General features: G+C 54.0%; 1 protein-coding gene across 1 annotated transcript; it reads right to left on the reverse strand.

The window, feature by feature from the left end:
* Positions 1-5,016: 5,016 nt before the first annotated feature.
* On the reverse strand, positions 5,017-7,549 carry SPBR_03426 (uncharacterized protein; the record flags this gene model as incomplete). The annotated part of the gene is made up of 2 exons (XM_040761717.1): positions 5,017-7,346; positions 7,426-7,549. 2 exons carry the CDS (start codon positions 7,547-7,549, stop codon positions 5,017-5,019), a joined length of 2,454 nt encoding a protein of 817 aa, XP_040623089.1.
* Positions 7,550-17,511: the final 9,962 nt, after the last annotated feature.

A 17,511-nucleotide genomic window follows, 5' to 3' on the forward strand; every position in this document is an offset into this window, starting at 1 on the left:
GGCCGGAGAGCGTGCGTTCTCCGCCATGGACGCACGGGTAATAGGAGTCGCTATGTCGTCGGAGTGGGAATTGCTTTCTTGTTGTTCTTTCTGCCCTTTGGTTATGTCGCGCAACGACGTTTGTCGCATGAAAGTGACGCTTTTCGTGTCCGTTAAATTTTTGTTACTTTTCCGTTTGTTTATTGTGTTTCGCCCGTGTAAGTGAGTTGGCGATATGCGGCCAGGATCGACGGGAAGGCAGATCTGGAACAGTTTTGTAAATGTCGAGAGGAGAACAGCGGTAGGCCAGGTATTGGAGGCCGCTCGAATAATCAATATGTCGGTAGTCGGGAAACACAAGAATGTTTGCTTCGCAGAAGCGAAAATAAAGCAGAAAATAAGAGTCGACGAGAGACGAAAACAGAAAAAGGCCCAAAATAGAAGCAAACGGCCAGGCGGCCAGGCGCCTGGGAAGTGGTCGGCGGCAACGGGGGGAAGGCCTCTTTAGATATAAGAAGAGTAGGCGCAGCCAGGCCAGTGATTCATGAACGGGCCGTTTGGACGAGTCGTGGCCGTGAGGTCGGCCGATCGGATGGCTCTGTTTGCTGTTTGCCTGGTTCTTGCGTCAAGCAAAAAGGAAGGGACATGCAACTGTCAAAAGATAGGATACGGAGGATGGGAAAGGTGTGAGAGCGAACAAACACAGAACCTTGTCAAAAGACCGACTCTCGTGAAAGAAAGGAAGAGGCATAAAGATGAAGGGGAAAACAATGGAAAGCGAGTGAAAGAGGGGGAAGAAAGAGAAACGGGGAGCAAGAGAAACATGAACAAACGACGATGGACAAAACGGCGCAAACAGTGAACAAACGACTGGCTGGCCTTTGTGCGGACCACGATACCAAGATGGGCAATGACTCTGACGGCCCCTGCTCAAGGAGCTTTCCGAGCGCAACTTGGCCATCCTCTGCAGACGAAAAATACAAGGCACAAGGCATACGCGAAAATGTATGGACGGATCGCCGGTGGCCAGTGATCTCATTGAGTGTTTCTGTGTTTGACCAAGTGGCCCCGGCTGGGGAGAAAGAGGGGCTCTGACCATCGTGGTGACGGGACGCAATCGCGCACACACATACGACATACTCCGTAATTCAAAGATGCATGCCTCTGCACACAATCACCAGAGCACTTACACGGTGAAATTGCGGGGCGCACGCTTTTGGTAGGAGATACAGGAGAACGAGAAAACGTGGGAGGTACCTTTCTCACAAAAATGGCAGAGACGGTACGGCATCGCAAGGTGCAAGCAGCGTGGAGCACGTAGGGGAACGGGAGGATTGCATCGAAACAATAGGCTGGAGACCGTCCAGACGAATGGTACCCTCCCCAAGGCTCAATACGTGCTGCACCGGCGCATATGAATGTGCTCCGTAACACTGTCGCAAAACCCCGTTAGGTGAGAATAACAGGAGAGGGATAGCAGAGCAGCGAGCAACAGCAGCAGCCAAGGCAGAAAAGACAGGGCCGGTTCTGTGCGGCGACGTCAGGAGGAAATGGTTGGCTGGTGCGACAGCCCAGGGGCCACGAGATGTTTCACTGGGGCGCCCATGGCGAGCGTGGTGAGCGACCCGCCGCCCGGATCTGAGGCACACACGTTTCGCGCGCACGCAGGGTGCAGCAAAACGAGAGGCCCAGGAGCTTTGGGAGTTTCTCTCTTGCCTTTTCCACGAAGAGAATTGTTCGTCGCTGGCTTGTCTGGCCTTTTTCTTGCCACTGTCTCTCTTGAAGTCCAAATGCAAGCGCTTTCGTCGCGGTTCGCAGCGGCTGCAGGGGTTCCTCCATTTACAGCTTCATAGAGGTGTTGTAAATCGACGCTCATTGGCCAGTGTGTCTCGGCACTTATCATGCTCGATTCATCCGTTGGCTGTCAACATCTGGCATGGATTTCGAGGGCGCCAGACCAGGGGGGTCGACAGTGGCTCAGAGGCTCGCCCACAAGGGCCTTTGGTTCTTCTTTTTCCATTCTGTGTGCCGTGGGCAGTGTATGACCATCATTTTAACTGCCTGTTGTCCGTTGGGCCCACGACGACAGCGATGACGACAACTGCCACGGAACGGCCATGATCCGTCTTTGATTGTTGGTCATTCGGGCGCGGCTGCCTCTTCCTTTGTGGCTTCGTCCTGCATCCTAGGTAGGAAGCAAGCCTTGTGTGTGGCGTGTGCCTTTTCTGTCCATTAGGAGCTGTCTCGCTCTGTTTTTGTCATGTGTTCTTTGTGTTCGTCTTGTTCTTTTGTTAGAACTGGCCAGCAACATTGGGCCTCAGACGCGACTATCTGTTCTTTGTGATTTGTCGTTATTTGGGTGCTCGTTGAGTGGTGCAAGTCTGTACGTGGCAACCGTTTATTTTTATTTTATTTCTTATATTCCCGGTACCCTGTCCAAGGATGATGGTTAGTTCGGCATGATTCTGATCAACGAATACTTGTGACTCTTTGGTTCCGGTAGATCACCAAAGCATCAAAACGAACCGAACGAAAGGCACCTTGGAAACAATGAGCGGCGAGAGAGAGAGAGAGAGAGAGAGAGAGCACAATGGCAATGAGCAATGAAGAGCAACAAGGACAAGGAAATACAGCAGTGTGATATTCCGTGGTCGGCAGGTGGAGCCACGGAGAACCAAGAAACTTAAAAGCGGGAATACGAACCAGTCCAACGTGCGTGATTCGTGACCAGGGGACGCACAAGCCGCTCTGCTGCTGGAGCATCGTCGGTTTTGAAACGCTTTGCCTGGTCTTATTCGTTGCCAGCCAGTTGTGGTCTTTGTGCTCGTAGAGGAATAATGGAGCCGCCGGCAAGGGTCCCGTCGGACCATGTTCTGTAAGTGCAAGTCGAAGTAGTAAAAGGGTCAACAATGGGGAGGAAGAGATGAGTGAAGGGGCTGATGCAAGCCGTCGAGGTGTCGTCTATGGAGGATCAAAGATAATATGAAAGGGGGGAACAAAAGGTGGCACAAAGGGGGATTTGGGACGGGGACGATACCCAAATCTGACTAAAGATGAAAATTGGCAGGAGCAACCGAACACGAGGGACAAGAAAGTGGCCAAATCGCAAAGGGAAGGAACGATGACTCCAGTTCTACGGTGCTTGGAAGGGGAAGGAAAGGGCGACGCGATACGTATGCAACAGACCGTCCGAAAATGGAAGGTCTAAACAGGAGGTACGATGCGGAAGGAGAAACGGGCACCGGCAAGTGCACGGCCGTCACGTGGTCGTCCACAATGACATACATGGGTGGAAGACATCGCTGGAACGTGTTGAGTCGCGATGCGATGCGATGCGCGTTATGGCGTGCATGGCCAGTCTCCACGCGGCCCATGCGGCAAGCTGTGTCTATTCTTGGGACCTAGGCGCCTGCAGCACGGCAGCGGAACGAGCCACCAACAGTTGTTCGATGACGTGAATGCCGACGCAGAGATGCGAGAAACGACGAGGAAGAACTACAAGAAAGCGAGGAGCGAAGACGGGGATCGACAAGGATGGGAGAATGGGTCGACAGTCGTGATGATTAACCGCCATGTGTGAAACGGCCAGCCGGGTCAAGCAGTCTAGTCTGGCTACTGGGTCTCCTGTCTGTTGTCTTGCATCAGGACACCCAAGGCGGCTATTCGAGAGAAGACGAAGACTCTGTGGAAGAACCATGGCAAATGACAACGACATTGTCTGTCGGGACGTCCCCTCGTGCACCTTTCTCATTGTCCTTGACTAACCCTGCAATCTGCCTTGCCGCCGGCATCCTGGCCGGGGCTTTCCATCTCCAGTCGCCGCTAGAGCCACAGAGCCACAGAGCCACAGATCCAGAGTCCTGCACGGCGGCCACCCTGCTGCCGCGCGGTATGCAAATGGCCGGATTGGACGAGGCCCCGTCAAATCAGGACACGCAGGCGGGCTGTGGCTGGTGTACGGTGGGCGCGAGGCGCTAGAGGCGAAGACGAAGACGACGTCGTTGGCTGTCCTGTTTGCTAGAAGCGGCTGAATGTAAACAAAAGGAGGGACGAAACAGGCAATTAAGAACACACGAGAACAAGAAAACAAGACGCTGGAAGACGACGGACGTGGATGCCGGCGCGAAGAGAAACGCGGGCCGCGGTGATGCAGGCCGTCGACCGCCGGCAAACGAACAACGAACAAGGCAGTAATTTTAGAACGCGCATCTTGCCGCCGCAGGGTCCGCCTCGAGATGCTCGTCGCCAGCCAATATTGTCGCGATGCTGTTCGTCTTTGTTTTGCCTGGCAAATTTCGTTGCTAGGCGCCGTTTTTGCGTGCAGCATCGTCTTTGGCGCCGGCCATCCGAGGCCATGATGAAGGAGGGACGCCAGGTTGTTGATATAAAGAAAGCGAGGAAGGCCCTTTGCCAGAGTGAAGGGGTGGTGATTCCCTCTCGTTCATCCATTTTACGACTGCTTCATACGTTTCATCTCGTCCGTTTACGCCAAACGTGGGAAGACGTGTTTGTTTGTCTCCAGCTAAGTTCATCTACCTTTAAGCTTCTTCATCCTTTGCATTTTTGTATACAACTCTGATTCATCCTGTTTCCTACTTTTTTTTTATTTCATTTTACTGTGCTTTTAGTCACTTGCATGTTGGACACGTGGTTGATGTTTGAAGAGTTTGGTTGTCATTTCTCATTGCCGGCTCCAAGTCGAGTCCTGGCTGTGCGAGCTCATCCTGATGCTGATTTCCATATCCTATTTCCTATCCTGGGAATGCCAATGAGATACAAAAAAACGCCAGATGATGCACCAAATGAGAAACCCAACAAAAACAAAAAAGAAAAGAAAAAAATGAAGCTGTTGTTATCAAGTGTGTTTCCCATCGTCCCCCTGTTGTTTGTTCCTAACCAATCGTCCCTAGTAGTTTGCCTTGCGGCGTCCGTTTTGTTCTCTTCCAACTCATCACCCTTATTTTTTTTTGTCTTTGTGGTTTGGTATTGGAGCCAGCTCCGGGTATAAGGACAGAAAAAAAAAAGAGAAAAAAAAAATCAAATGAGGAGGAAATCCCAGCCCTTCATCTGCATGACTTCGCGCCAGTGCACATACTGCGGTGGGAGCAGGTCGGCCTCGTCGTCGGCGGTGTCCGGGACAGGCGACGACGACGACGACGACGACGACGACAACGATGCGGCCGCGGCCGCCTTTTGCTGCTGGCGCTGCTGGCGGCGCTGCTCCTGGTCGTCGAGCAGCTTCTGGATGAGCACGTTCTGCTGCAGCCAGGTCTCGTGCAGCAGCGACACGGCGCGGCCAAAGGAGCCGACGCTGGCGGCCGTCTCGCCCATCTGGGTAATGCGGTCGGCAAAGAAGACGCGGAAGGTCGAGCCCGGCATGGAGGCAAAGCCGGCCATCAGATACACCCAGACGACGCAGCGGTCGAACCCGGCCGGCCCGCAGGGGATGGTCTGCAGGACGGCCGTCAGCTTGTCGACGAGGCCGCGGCAGCTGGCCTGCGAGGGGCAGAAGCCGGGCACGAGCGAGCACAGGTAGATGCGCGCGGCCAGCCGGTAGGCGGCCGTGATGTTCTTGATGAGCTGCTTGGGGCTCAGCGAGCCGTTGGCGTTGAAGGGCAGCTTGGCCGGCGCCTCGCCAATCTCCGTCAGGCCAATCTGGTCGCCGAGCACGCTGACGTGGTGGCAGAGCATGATGTCGTCCATGCCGCCGGCCTTGAGCGCCTCGAGGCAGGCAATCTCCGAGATCAGGTACATGACGCGGTCCTCGCAGCCCATGAGCTCGCGCAGGCCGAGCGACGACAGGTGCGGCGGCGACAGGTGCTTCTCGCGGTACGTGTGCGCAAAGACGGGCGCCCGGCCCTGCATCGTGGCGCCCAGAATGTCGACCCAGGACATGAGCGTCATGTTGAAGGGCGTCGACTGCGTGGCGTCGCCCGTGGTGGCCACACTCACAGTGCCCGCATCGACAGGCACGGCGGTGGTAGCAGTAGCAGCGCCGTCCTCGACAGCCGTGACAGGCGGCGGCGGCGGCGCCGTGGTCGCGGCCGTCACCTGCGCGGGCAGGTCCAGCTTCTGGACGAGCGAGGCCGCTGCCTGGAAGTGCTGGTGCCAGGGGACGTCCGGCAGGGCGTCGTCGAAGCGGCCGACGCTGCACTGGAAGAAGATGAGGGCGAGCGCCGACTCGAGCACCTGCTGGTGGTTCTCGTCGCGCGGCAGCGCGTGGCACAGCGCCGAGATGGTCGCGTAGCGGTGGCGCATAATGTCGGCGTCCAGGTCGGCCGTGGGCACGAGCTGGGCGGGCTGGCCGCCCAGCTGCACCTGCTGCGCCTGTGCCGACGGCGCGCTGCTGAGCACCGCCTTCAAGTGCTGCGCGGCGACACTCAGGCAGCAGTGCAGGTAGCACTTGTTGCTCTGCAGGGCGGGCAGGATCAGGTCGGAGCCGACGGCGCCGTGCTGGTTGGCCTCGAGAATGGGGAAGAGCGTGGGCAGCACGTACTGGACAAAGTGGTCCAGCAGGCACTGGTCGCCCTCGTCCAGCTCGATGGCGACCTGGCGCGAGTTGGCGTGCGGGAAGTCAAAGAAGTTCACGTTGAGTGTCTCCTCCGTCATGCTCTCGCGGCGCTCCGAATACACCTGCTCCATCCACTCGCCGCCGCCGACGCTGGGGACCACCGGCATGGCCGCCTGCATGTGCTGCGGGTCCACGGGGACGCCCGTCATGCCCAGGCCGACGGCCGGGTCGACCACGAGGCCACTGCCGTCCATCGCCGGCATGGGGTAGGGCGGCAGGACGGTGCCGGGCGGCGGAGGCGTGTGGTAGGTGCTGAAGGTGGACGTGGTGGACTCGTGCAGCGTGGGCACGTCGTTGACAAACATCTGGCGCTCGGTCTTGATGTCGACCTCGTAGGGCGCAAAGCCGCTGCCAAACATAAAGTCCGGGTGCATCTGCGGCGTCGAGAAGGCGCTGCTGCTGTCGCCGTTGGTCATGACACCGCCGTACTCGGAAGACGAGGTGGGCGGGCTGTTGAAGTCAAAGGCGGCGGCGGCGTAGTGCGAGTCGATGGAGGCGGAGCGCGTGCGGTCCAGCTGGTCCGAAAAGGTGGCAGAGGTGGGCATGGAGCTGCTGGAGAGCGACAGGCCCGGCGGGGAGCCGACGACGGAGGTGTGGATGGACGACGCGGCCTTCTCGGACAGCTTCTTGCGCTTGATGATCATCTTGATGTCGTCCTTCTGGTTGCGCCGGGCCTCGTTGTTGCCCCACCAGTGCGGCCGCTTGTACTCGCAAGTCAGGCCGAGGTTTTTGCAGGCAGTGCAGAGAGGAGTGCCCTCGTCGCACTTCTTGCGCCGCAGACGGCATGTGTAGCAGCCTGGTTTGTTAGTAGGTGATGCTAAATTTTGGGAGAGAGAGGAGGGGGGGCGGGGGGGGCGATGTGCTTTGCTGCTTACCCGTTCTTGACCGGCGGTGCATCTGCGAGCTCTTTTGCTTTGCATCGGCGGTGGCGGAAGCGGCGGCATTGGCCTTTGATTTTGCGGAAGCCGCCTTGGGCTTTGCTGCTGCAGACACTGCCATGTTGACTGTGGTTGTGGTCGTCTTTGTGGATTTTGTTGTCGACGGAACAACCTTCATGTTCACGATGCTGTCGATCGAGTGTGTGTGGTTGGGGGACAGAGTCGACATTTGTATAAGACGAGGGAGCTGTGCTGCGGGAGGTGTATGTGTATGGTTGATTGCTTGATAAGGAAAGCCAAGAGCACAAAGCACAAGGCACAAGGTCAGGTATGGGTGGAGATGGGGGGGGGGAGGACCTTGCAAAGCAAAAAAACCGGGGTTGACGGAGGGGGTGGGTGGAAGAGACAAGAGGATGGATGAATAAAAAATAAAAGAATTAAAATGGTGTGGGAGGGTGGAGGTGGAAGACGAGGGGGTCAAAGCCAGCAGAGAACCCCAAGTCGATGACAAGAGGGTAAAAGAAAATAAAATAGAATAAAAAAAAGGAAATGATGGGTATCAAGGGTGGTGAATGGGGGACCAGACCGGTAGTCCCGTAGATCGTGAGCGGACAAAATTAAATGAAAAATAGCACAAGAGTCCAGGCGAACGCTGTGGTTCGTGCCAGGGAGATTAGATAATAAGAGGCTGGTGTGTTTCTCGTGCCCGACGGTACACAGTTTGTATGAGTAAAGCAATAGGAGTCGAAGGATGGACTAGATCCGAGCAAGAACCGGCTTGCTGTTCACTGAGGAGGGGTGCCAGGTGGATGGCGATCGAGAGACGGCGTCGTCGAGTATCGAGTATCGACGGTCGAGAGTCGTCGCGGTCAAGATCGAGGATCCAAAAGAAGTCGAGGCTGGCGAATGTGAAGAGGAAAAGAGAATAGGGGGAAGAGAGAAAAGCAAACACAGACAGGAAAACAGAAACGAACACTTGATAACAACAACTTGAGCTTGATCGAGAAAGAAAATCAAAAGGAGGCCCAGAATAGAATCAGACGGGGAGGCCCATTGACTTATATCGTGGCCGCGCTGGCGATGGCCGCGCCTGTTTTTGTTATTTTGGGCGGGTGTGCAGCGTGCATCGCGCGACGTAGACGCCAGATTGGGTGGGACGTCGGTCGATGGGGAGACACAGACGAGCAGGGCGACACTATGAGAGAGCCTGTTCCAAGAATAGAACAGAAATGGAGACTGGCCAACGAGCATTGCTTTTTTTGGACGGAAGGGCGAGAGATGGGGGGGGGGAGGGGGACAGCAGGCGGGCAGGCGGGCGGACAAGAATAGTACGAGGGAGAGAGAGCGAGTGGGAGAGCGGTCGACTGTCAGAAGGCCGGCGGCCGGCCGACCGTGGTGCTGCATGGATGCCGTTGGTGGTGGTGGTGGTGGTGTGTTGGAAGCGAAGAAGAAGCCAAAATGGCAACGCTGTGGATGTTGGGGATGTCTGTCGGACTCATTCATGCATGGCCGGCAGGCGCGCTAGCCCAAAAGGAGAGTCTACTTGCAGGTGGAAGGAACGAGAGGACGTGCAGGGAGGAGCGGAGCGCGGAGAGACGATCGAGGGAAGGTGCGATGCTCAGTACGGAGGAGGCCAAAGGTGGTGAGCGACGAGGACCAGGAAAGAGCGGCCCTGTGCTTATTGGTTCCGGGACGAGTGGGTCGAGGCGAAAAGAGCAGGCAGTCGAGCTCTCCTGCTCGAAATAGAACGCAGGCTTCAAGCTCGACAGTCTTCAAGCAGGCCGCTCTTGCCGCTGACTGGTTCAAGCTGTGATTGCCCTCTCACAGTCTGTTGCGTCGAAAAAGGAAAGAGCAGCTCTCCCCACTCAATAACGGGCAGGTGCAACGGACGTTGCCCAACGAGGAATCCCGGGGCAGGAGCAAAGCACGAGGCGGGAGAGACATAGTACAAGAGATTGTGTGACGGTTCCGCACGACGCATGTACTACAGTTCTGCAGCTACAGTTCTGTAGTGCTTGATTGTGTTTCCCTCCTCAAAGAGGAGTGCTTCTCTTTCTGGACGGACACATACGCGCCGTGCGCCGTTGCACAGAAACATGTCTCACCGTGACCAGACTGCCGAAGCGTTGAGAAAGTGAGAGCGAGAGAGAGAGAGGACCCGAAATGAGAAATACAGAGTAAAGAGCGGAACATAGAGAAGACACCGCAAGGAACAAACCAAAAGTGTGCATCCTACTCTCGGCTTTTTCATCTGAAAATAAAGAATGTGCATGCGAAGAGGATCGGTTTCTGCCCGACGGGTCTATTTTCTTCTCTCTCGTCATGTTTCTTCTCTCGCCCGCTTCCGATGGTGCAAGAGTGCACACCGAATACTAGAGTGGAGCCCGACTGTCGTGGTGCACAAGAGAACGTGCCCTCATGACCCTTGTCTTTGCAGGGGAGGGGGAACAAGAGAACAAGGGAATATAGCAACCGTGGACATCTGGTGAGCACGGGCTGAATAGGGAAAAAACTTGCGCTGGGCGGGAAAGAGGACGGTCGATGGGGGACGGGTCGACGTGGGCCAAGAAAAAAAGAGTGAGGCATGCTCTGCTACCCGTGCTGAGGACCCATTCTCCGATCGGACCCGGTTTGCCCTAGGGCTGTTCTTGCAGGGCTGTCGCTGATGGAGAGGAAATGACTAGATCAGGTCGTCGAGATGATTTGTTGCGAGGTCGTGAGAGGCATTGTCAGAGAAAATGTTGTGCTACGAATGGGAGACAGCATTGTCAAAAGCAGCCGAGCCTGGGAGCCCGCTGTTTGTGAGCCGGTGGAATAAAGATGCGATGCCGGATGAGGCAGCTTACACAATACAGGCCAACCAAAGCAATGCGAACAAGGCACGCGGTCTGCTAGCACGTCTGAATCGGATCACGAACTTCATTTGCAATAATTTGTACTCTCGCCTATTCATCCTCGTCTCTGTTGGGAATCGGCTGATATGCTCATTGGACGACAACGGACGAATCAGCAGCAAGAAGTGACAGGTCGAGACGCGGATTGGCTGGACGGAGGGTAGTATTCAAGAGGACAAAGCCTGTCGAGGACGAAGACAAACGACTCGAGTACTCAAGGGCTTTCACTGACATGACCAAACCCCGATTCATCAATCCTTGTCCTCCGTAGTCACTTTTCACGTTCTTGCCGGCGTAGCTTGGAGAGCTTGATGGCCAGGATGCGCAAGTGCAAGTACCGTCTCGCGTCCGTGCTGTGGGGGTAAGTACTCCGTAATACACAGTACTGTATTTCGTACTCTTGATATGCTTCCGACGGCGTCTTCTTCCTTTTCATGGATAAAATTTACCAAAACTTCATGTCTTCCAAAGCACGTATAATGACGGCAGGGCACTGTCTTTTCAACGGTAGACCAGGCAACAACAACAACAGCAGAACAGAAATGACCGAAATGCAACAGAGCGCACAAAAACCGTCAGGACAGAAAACAGAGAAATGGGGGAGAGCGACTTGGACAAGAAGCAAGTGAAAAACAGCAAAGTGGGTGTACAGCTGAACAGGGGTGCTTTCTTGACGAGCCGCTTCTGGGCGGTGATTGGCTGGTGGTATGTGGAGCCAAAATGTGACGAAAAGACAATGGCCGTGCATCAGTGCGTGCAGGTGTTGTGTTCTCCAAGTTCAACTACTTTGTACGTCGCATTGCGTCTTTTTGGAGCATGGGTTTCTTGCTTGTCTGCAAAACAGACAAAAAAGACTGGCGTACCGGGACCAACCGTCAGCTAGCGCGGACGCTGGACCCCTGTCGACGCCAGTCCACAAACGGCAGCAGCGCCCCACCTCGTCACCCCCAACGTCTCCACTTGCCTTCTTCTGGACGTCCTGGACGCGGATCACAAGGTCCAGCGGCAATGGACATTGGTTCACTGGCTGGCCGATGCAGTGACGGACAGGGGTCCGAGTGTGACGACGGGATTAGATACATGTGTGTACGGAGTACGTCGTCGAGAGAGGGAGAGAGGGAGAGAGAGAAGAGCGTCCCACATCGTCTTTTCTCATTATTTGCCTCGAGTCTGTCCGTCGCTCTTTCCTCGCAGGACTTGTTAGCCGCCCTCAAGAATTGGCCCGATATAGAAACAGCACACCAAGGGAAAGAGCAGAGGGCATTTTGGGCTAATTTTGGCCGTCGCAACCGCCGCCCTTCGCGCCGACGTCTTTCTCTGCGTCTCGCCCAGTCGAGTCTCATCACGCGTCTGGACCACCTTTGTCAATGTTGGCTCGTTTTGTGAATGATCATCCAATATTGCATGTCTATTTTTGTGAAGCCCTGTCGCAAATTAGGCCAGTATTGTGCTCCTCTTGTGTCTTTGCGCTCCTTCCAATGTTGGTCAGCATTCCCTCTGCCTGTGTGTCGTTCTTGCCTTTGATCCGATGTCATGACGGACGCTCCTTCTGTCTGTGTCGTTCTTGCCCTTTTGATGCATTGCCATGACGGACGCTCCTTCTATGTGTACTTGGCACGATGGTCGTACATCGTCAGCTCTCCACTGCATCCAAATCTCCACGTCTTCCGGCCTCAGTGCACCTCTCGACTGCACCTCTCGACAGGCTCAGCGCCCGCCGCCCAGCAATGCGACAGGCCGTTTCCCTTGTTAGGCAAGGCCTGCCTCTCTTCCTGGCCAGGCCGCTCCACTCTCCACTCTCTGCCCTTCCAGCCCATGCCCTCCCCACGCTAAAAGCATTGGCCACAACGGGAGTTTTTCTGCCTCTCTGATCTGCACACAGTTTTGAACGCCTCTACGGCGTGCTGGCCATGGACGGTGTACATTCCGCCAATGCTCGGCATATTCTGCAGTGCCTGCCACGCTGCTGCCATGCTTCCAGCGCTGCCGACTCGATCATTGCTGGGCAGGACCCCCAACGGAAACGGAGCCCACTGAAAGTTTGTATCTTAACGAAACATGCCTCTCCATATTCCCGCCGCATTCCTTCATCGGCTGCCGCCAGTGTCCATAAAACAGCCCCCAGGCCCAGCCCCCAGTTCAGATACAGTTCCAGATCAGTCCCGTTGCCCCCAGCCGCCAACAGCCAACAGCCAACATGTCTGACGGCATCCTTTGAGATCGATTTAGTTGGTGTTTCTCGTTCTCTTCCACTTTTTTGCCAGGTCCCGTTCTCCCTAAGAAAAGGACGCCATTGTTTTTCTCCTCTCCTCGTCTTTCATTCTCTTGCTCGTTATTATCACAGAGTACAACACCCTGTTCATCTTTATCCTCTCTTTCTTCTTGATCCTCCATCTATTTTATATTTCCCTTCACGTCCCGCTTTATTTCTTTTTCTCTCCTTTCGCGTTCTCCCGCTCTTTGTATTTATATAAAGGCACAAAACCCGGCTGCAGTTGTGCGGCACAGCCTTTTATCTCCAGTCGTTTTGTCTCTTGGCCTCTGTCCTTGTGTTTCTTTCGTTCAACATTTTCTGTCGTTTTGTCCACTGTTCAACTCTCTGTCGTTTTGTCCACTGTTTTAGTCTTACTCTCCCCTCCAACACGCTGCCCGTTGCAATAAAGTGGACAGCCGCTAGTTTAGTCGTCTCACTAGGGAAAACTACTCCTCACTACGGCGACACGATCATCCTCGCGATCTGTCACCGTCCTTGTCTGTTGCTCGTCGTTCTTCCCCTTTCCTTTTTTCGCCCCCTTCCCGTCTTTTGATGGGCTCGTCCCGTCCTAAGATTGCCCACCAGAAAAGGACGATCTCGAAGAAGGATAAACAGACTACGAAACCAACAGCCAACAGACCCGCTCGGGACCGAGCCGACAACAGCAACATGAAATGTAAAGAGCCCTGACGCTGGACATTGAAACGGGTAAACGAAAACTATGGGACGACGGTTCTGGCGATCATCGACCGTCGTTGCGTCCGTTCGTTTTACGAGCTACTCCATCCTGCTCGCCTTCGCACGGCTTCTTTCCCTGTCGAGAAAATGTCCGCCATCCACGCATCACATGGGGACGATCGCAGGCAAGGGTCCTCACAAAGCCGTTCATTCCATCCTGCGCCGTGCAACGTACAGCCCATCGCGGTCTTTCTCGTTTTGTTGTATGTCATAACGCGACATTCAAAATACAGCCGAGGGGAAGCCAAGAACGTCCGGCATCGTCGTGACAAGCTAAACTAGGTCGCAATCACCTTGTCCATCGTCCTGCACGATGACTGTAGCTTTCGCTGATGATTTGCTGTTTTTCGTTCGTCGTCGATGCTTTTTTCTCTTCTTGTTCTTTGTTCTCTTGAGTCAGGGTCCTCTTTTCTCATGCACCAACCCTGGCAAGGCCCTGCACGGATCGACCAATATGCCGTGCGTGCCGTTGTCAGACGAACAGAGGGAGAGGCGCAAAGTGGACGGAGAGAAAAGAGGAGTCGGCCTTGCAATTTCCTGCGGGCAAATGCCTTGTCCAGACGGGTTGTGCTTAACAAGCAAGGCTAGCTCAGTGGGTGTCGTTTAGTGCAGTCGTTCTGTCTCATCACACAATCCCTGCCCCTGGTCACAAGGATCGGACTGATGCTCCGGGGGCTCTGTCCTCTCTGTCGCCCTCTCACTGAAGACGGTCTCTTACTGTTTTGGTGCTACGGCGAGCTGCGGCGAAATTCTCCGCCAGCCATGGACAATGAGAGGGTAACTACTGTGTACTCCGTAGTGGACCGAGTGGAGAGGTGAACTGTGAAGAGGATCGTCGCAGAGGGGGAAGCAGATTCGGGCGTCTTCATCTTGCGTCGGCATCTCCTCGTTCCTCCACTGCCATGAGGAGAAAGAAAAGGAGGCTGGTTTCTGGACCGGGGGCACAGGCACTTTCATCGTCCCATACACAGCCTGCTGATCTGATGTGATCAAAAACCATAAACGGGATTGTGCTTTTTCAGGCTACGATGTACGTCGACCTGTTTTTCACGCAAGCTAGCGCAGTGTGACTTGCACATGTTCGAAAGAAAAGATTGTGCATTTTCAGGTCCAGGGTCTTTTTGTCCAGAAGCTAGTCATGGTGATTGAGTTTGTTAATTTTACAAGCTCAGGGCATTGCGTGGCAGGGGATCACAAAAACGTGCAACGTGAAGAAAGAAGCGTAAAGTAAAAGAAATACAAGTGCATGTACGGGGCGCATTGGCCATGGCTAAATGTCAAAAAGCATGTTCACATGGTCAAAAAGGTCAAATGGTCAAATGGTCAAGTTGACGATAGTCTCGTCCAAAGAGAACCTGTCAAAATACGCCAAAACTAGACCAAACCGAGCAGCATTGCGCGCCTTTTGAAGACGAATGAGGAATTGTTTCCTGCTTTTGTTTTGGCAAGTTTATTTTGTGATTATTTCCCTTGTCTCTCCACGAACGAAACAAAAGTCTTGGCCTCGTTGACGTTGGATGCACGTTAACGTTTAGTGACGGAGAGTGGCAAAAAAATGAAGCTTAAATCGTTGATTGATATGTAGAATGCCGTGGGCTGCTCTCACTGCAAGACGACGCAGGACCTCGAGCGGCGAATGTCCACATAGAGACGGGTTGGGGGGCAGCTACCCACGACCATCGTACAACGCACTGGCAATCTGTCTGACAGGCCTTGCCCTGCACACGGAGCTCGGAAGGTTTTGTTTAACGGAAAAAGGGCAACGGGCGGTGGAGATTGTGGACTCTGCGGAGTTGACCAGGTCCAGCCTGCCAGGAAAAGAAGAAAAAGTAATAAAAAGAAAAGAAAAAAAAGAAGAAAAAAGACTCAGACCATCCCACCTTGTCCATACGATCCTTTGTCTGTTCTCGCACGATACAACGGTGACGATTTTCATGCATATGTAGTCAGAACGGAGCAAGGACATGTCTCCGTTCGGAGCAACGATCCGTGAGTCGTACGTAGTACTATCGACTATTAACCATTTTCACGCCAATGCATCCTAAACGAACGGTTTCTTTCTAGATGTTGACCGTTTATTTTAGTGCCATGCAGCTCACCGAACGAGGGGTGCACATCAAGCAGATCAAGAGAAGAGGGGAGAGGGGAAGACGATAAAAAAGGTAGAAGAGACGGGGGACAGGAGAAACGTGGTCAGCGCACAACAAAATGGGGCGAATATTGGGGAGGCGGACGAAAGTGGCCGGCAGAGCAGAGTCCACAAGGCCATGATCAAAAGAAGGCAAGAGAAGCGAGGTGATGAGCGTGGACGACAAAAGAAAATCACGCGTCTCTATGTGCTGATCGCATCTCCAAACGGTAAACGGGATGATGCTCAGAAAGGAAATGCGCTACATTACGCTCCTTAAGAAAAACGAAAAAAAAGAAAGAAAAAAAAAAGAAAAGAAAAGAAAAAGGACGCGAGGCCTGACCGAGACCCCAACGAAAGAAAGGAACGACAGACGGTGGACAATGGACAATAGTGCCGGTCAACGAAGGATGTCTCTGGTCGGCGATGAACAAGGGTTTGTGGTTGTCGTGACGGTTTTGGTGACAGTTTGGACCACGGCAAACTGCTACGTCGACGTCGGACGTTTCCTTTTCGATAATGCAACTGTCCGATGTGAACTATGGATCGCCTGCACATCCCCCTCACTGTGAACCATGGTTGACTGGCGGCGAGTCTCTTCAGGAATCAATGGTAAAAGTACGTCAGTGTAAGAGAGCATGTCCCCCCAACTCGTTCTGTTACTCGTCTCTGCCCCAACTGAATATCCAGTCGGTATTCTGTAGACGAGGACTACGTCGAAAACCGTTCATTTTCTAGTGTGCCAAAGAGGCTGAAGTAAGACAGGCTGATCAATGGATGCCCGTGCGTCCAATGGCCACCACGATACAATGTATGTACTCTGTACAGCTTACACGGTTGACCGCTAGTGCCCTCTACCCACAATAGTTGGGGGCCAAAAATTGAAGATGAAATGACACACTGCGCATACGAGTGACGACAATAGCCAGGCCTGGCCTGTTCATGCAAGACGGGAGGGAGCAAGGAAGGGTAGGGGCGTCGTAGATCATTGCAGCGAGGGAACCACCGCGGACAGGACGTGCAGCGTGCCAGTAGGAGAGCGACAACGAGTGGCAGGGTGGTGGCCGGGGAAGCAACGAAGCATTGGGGGTCTCTCTGTCTTTGGGGGGTTTGGGGCTTGTCTCTTTCGCAATCTTTCGCAATTTTTTTTTTTTTTTTTCCCCTCTACCCGTCTCATCACAGCTGAACAACCCATGTCTTTACGACGGCAAAAGAAACTTTTCCATCACATCCGCAGCATCCAAGCCTTTGCGCACAGATGCACAAATGCACAAATGCACAAATACACAAATGCAAACGGGCGTGGAATATTGGCAGGCGGGGGTCAATAATACGACGGCATGAAGCGAGAGGCAAAGTGGATGAAAAAGTATTTCGTAAATATGGCTGGATATAGGCAAGTCCGCTGAGCCAGCCATTGTCGTTTTTTGACGGGAAATAGAAAATAACGCGACCATCACAATCCATTCGCAACAAACGAGAGCTGAAAGGAGTCGCGGGACGGGAAGGCAGCGTTTTGTCTCCTTTTTTGTTTCGTTCTTTTCGACTACATTTCCAGCTGAAGCTCACAAGAAACAACGAGCATTCATGCGATCACAAATGAAGAGGCGTGACTTCAAATACCGAGTACGAATACTCCCTAGGACCTGTCCATTGGCAGCGTAACACTCAGCATGAACAGAGACTGCCTGACGCCTGTGCCGTTTGTTCAATGTCCAGTCGCAATGCCGGCTGTCACTGGACAATGCACCCCGACAATCCGCAACCCGCAACCTAACCCACAGGACCCTATCTCCGTCTCATCACACATTTGGCCCAGCAGACCAACCCGAGGCCAGAATCGACTCCTGCTTCACGGCCGCAGCAAACTTTGTCGTGCAGGATCGCGAGATGTGATGGAAAAGGGGGAGAGAAGCAAACGGAAAGGCAAACAAATGCAGAGGGACGAAAAAGGCCGCATTGCATTTTCATCATGTGAGACTGAAGTTGCGACGTACAACGTGCCTTTTGGTCCGGAGGCGGTTGGATGTGAGGTTGTCCGTGTTTGATTGTGTAAAAAGGCCTGAATA

Source organism: Sporothrix brasiliensis (assembly GCF_000820605.1).
Source record: "Sporothrix brasiliensis 5110 chromosome Unknown Cont13, whole genome shotgun sequence".
Taxonomy (NCBI): domain Eukaryota; kingdom Fungi; phylum Ascomycota; class Sordariomycetes; order Ophiostomatales; family Ophiostomataceae; genus Sporothrix; species Sporothrix brasiliensis.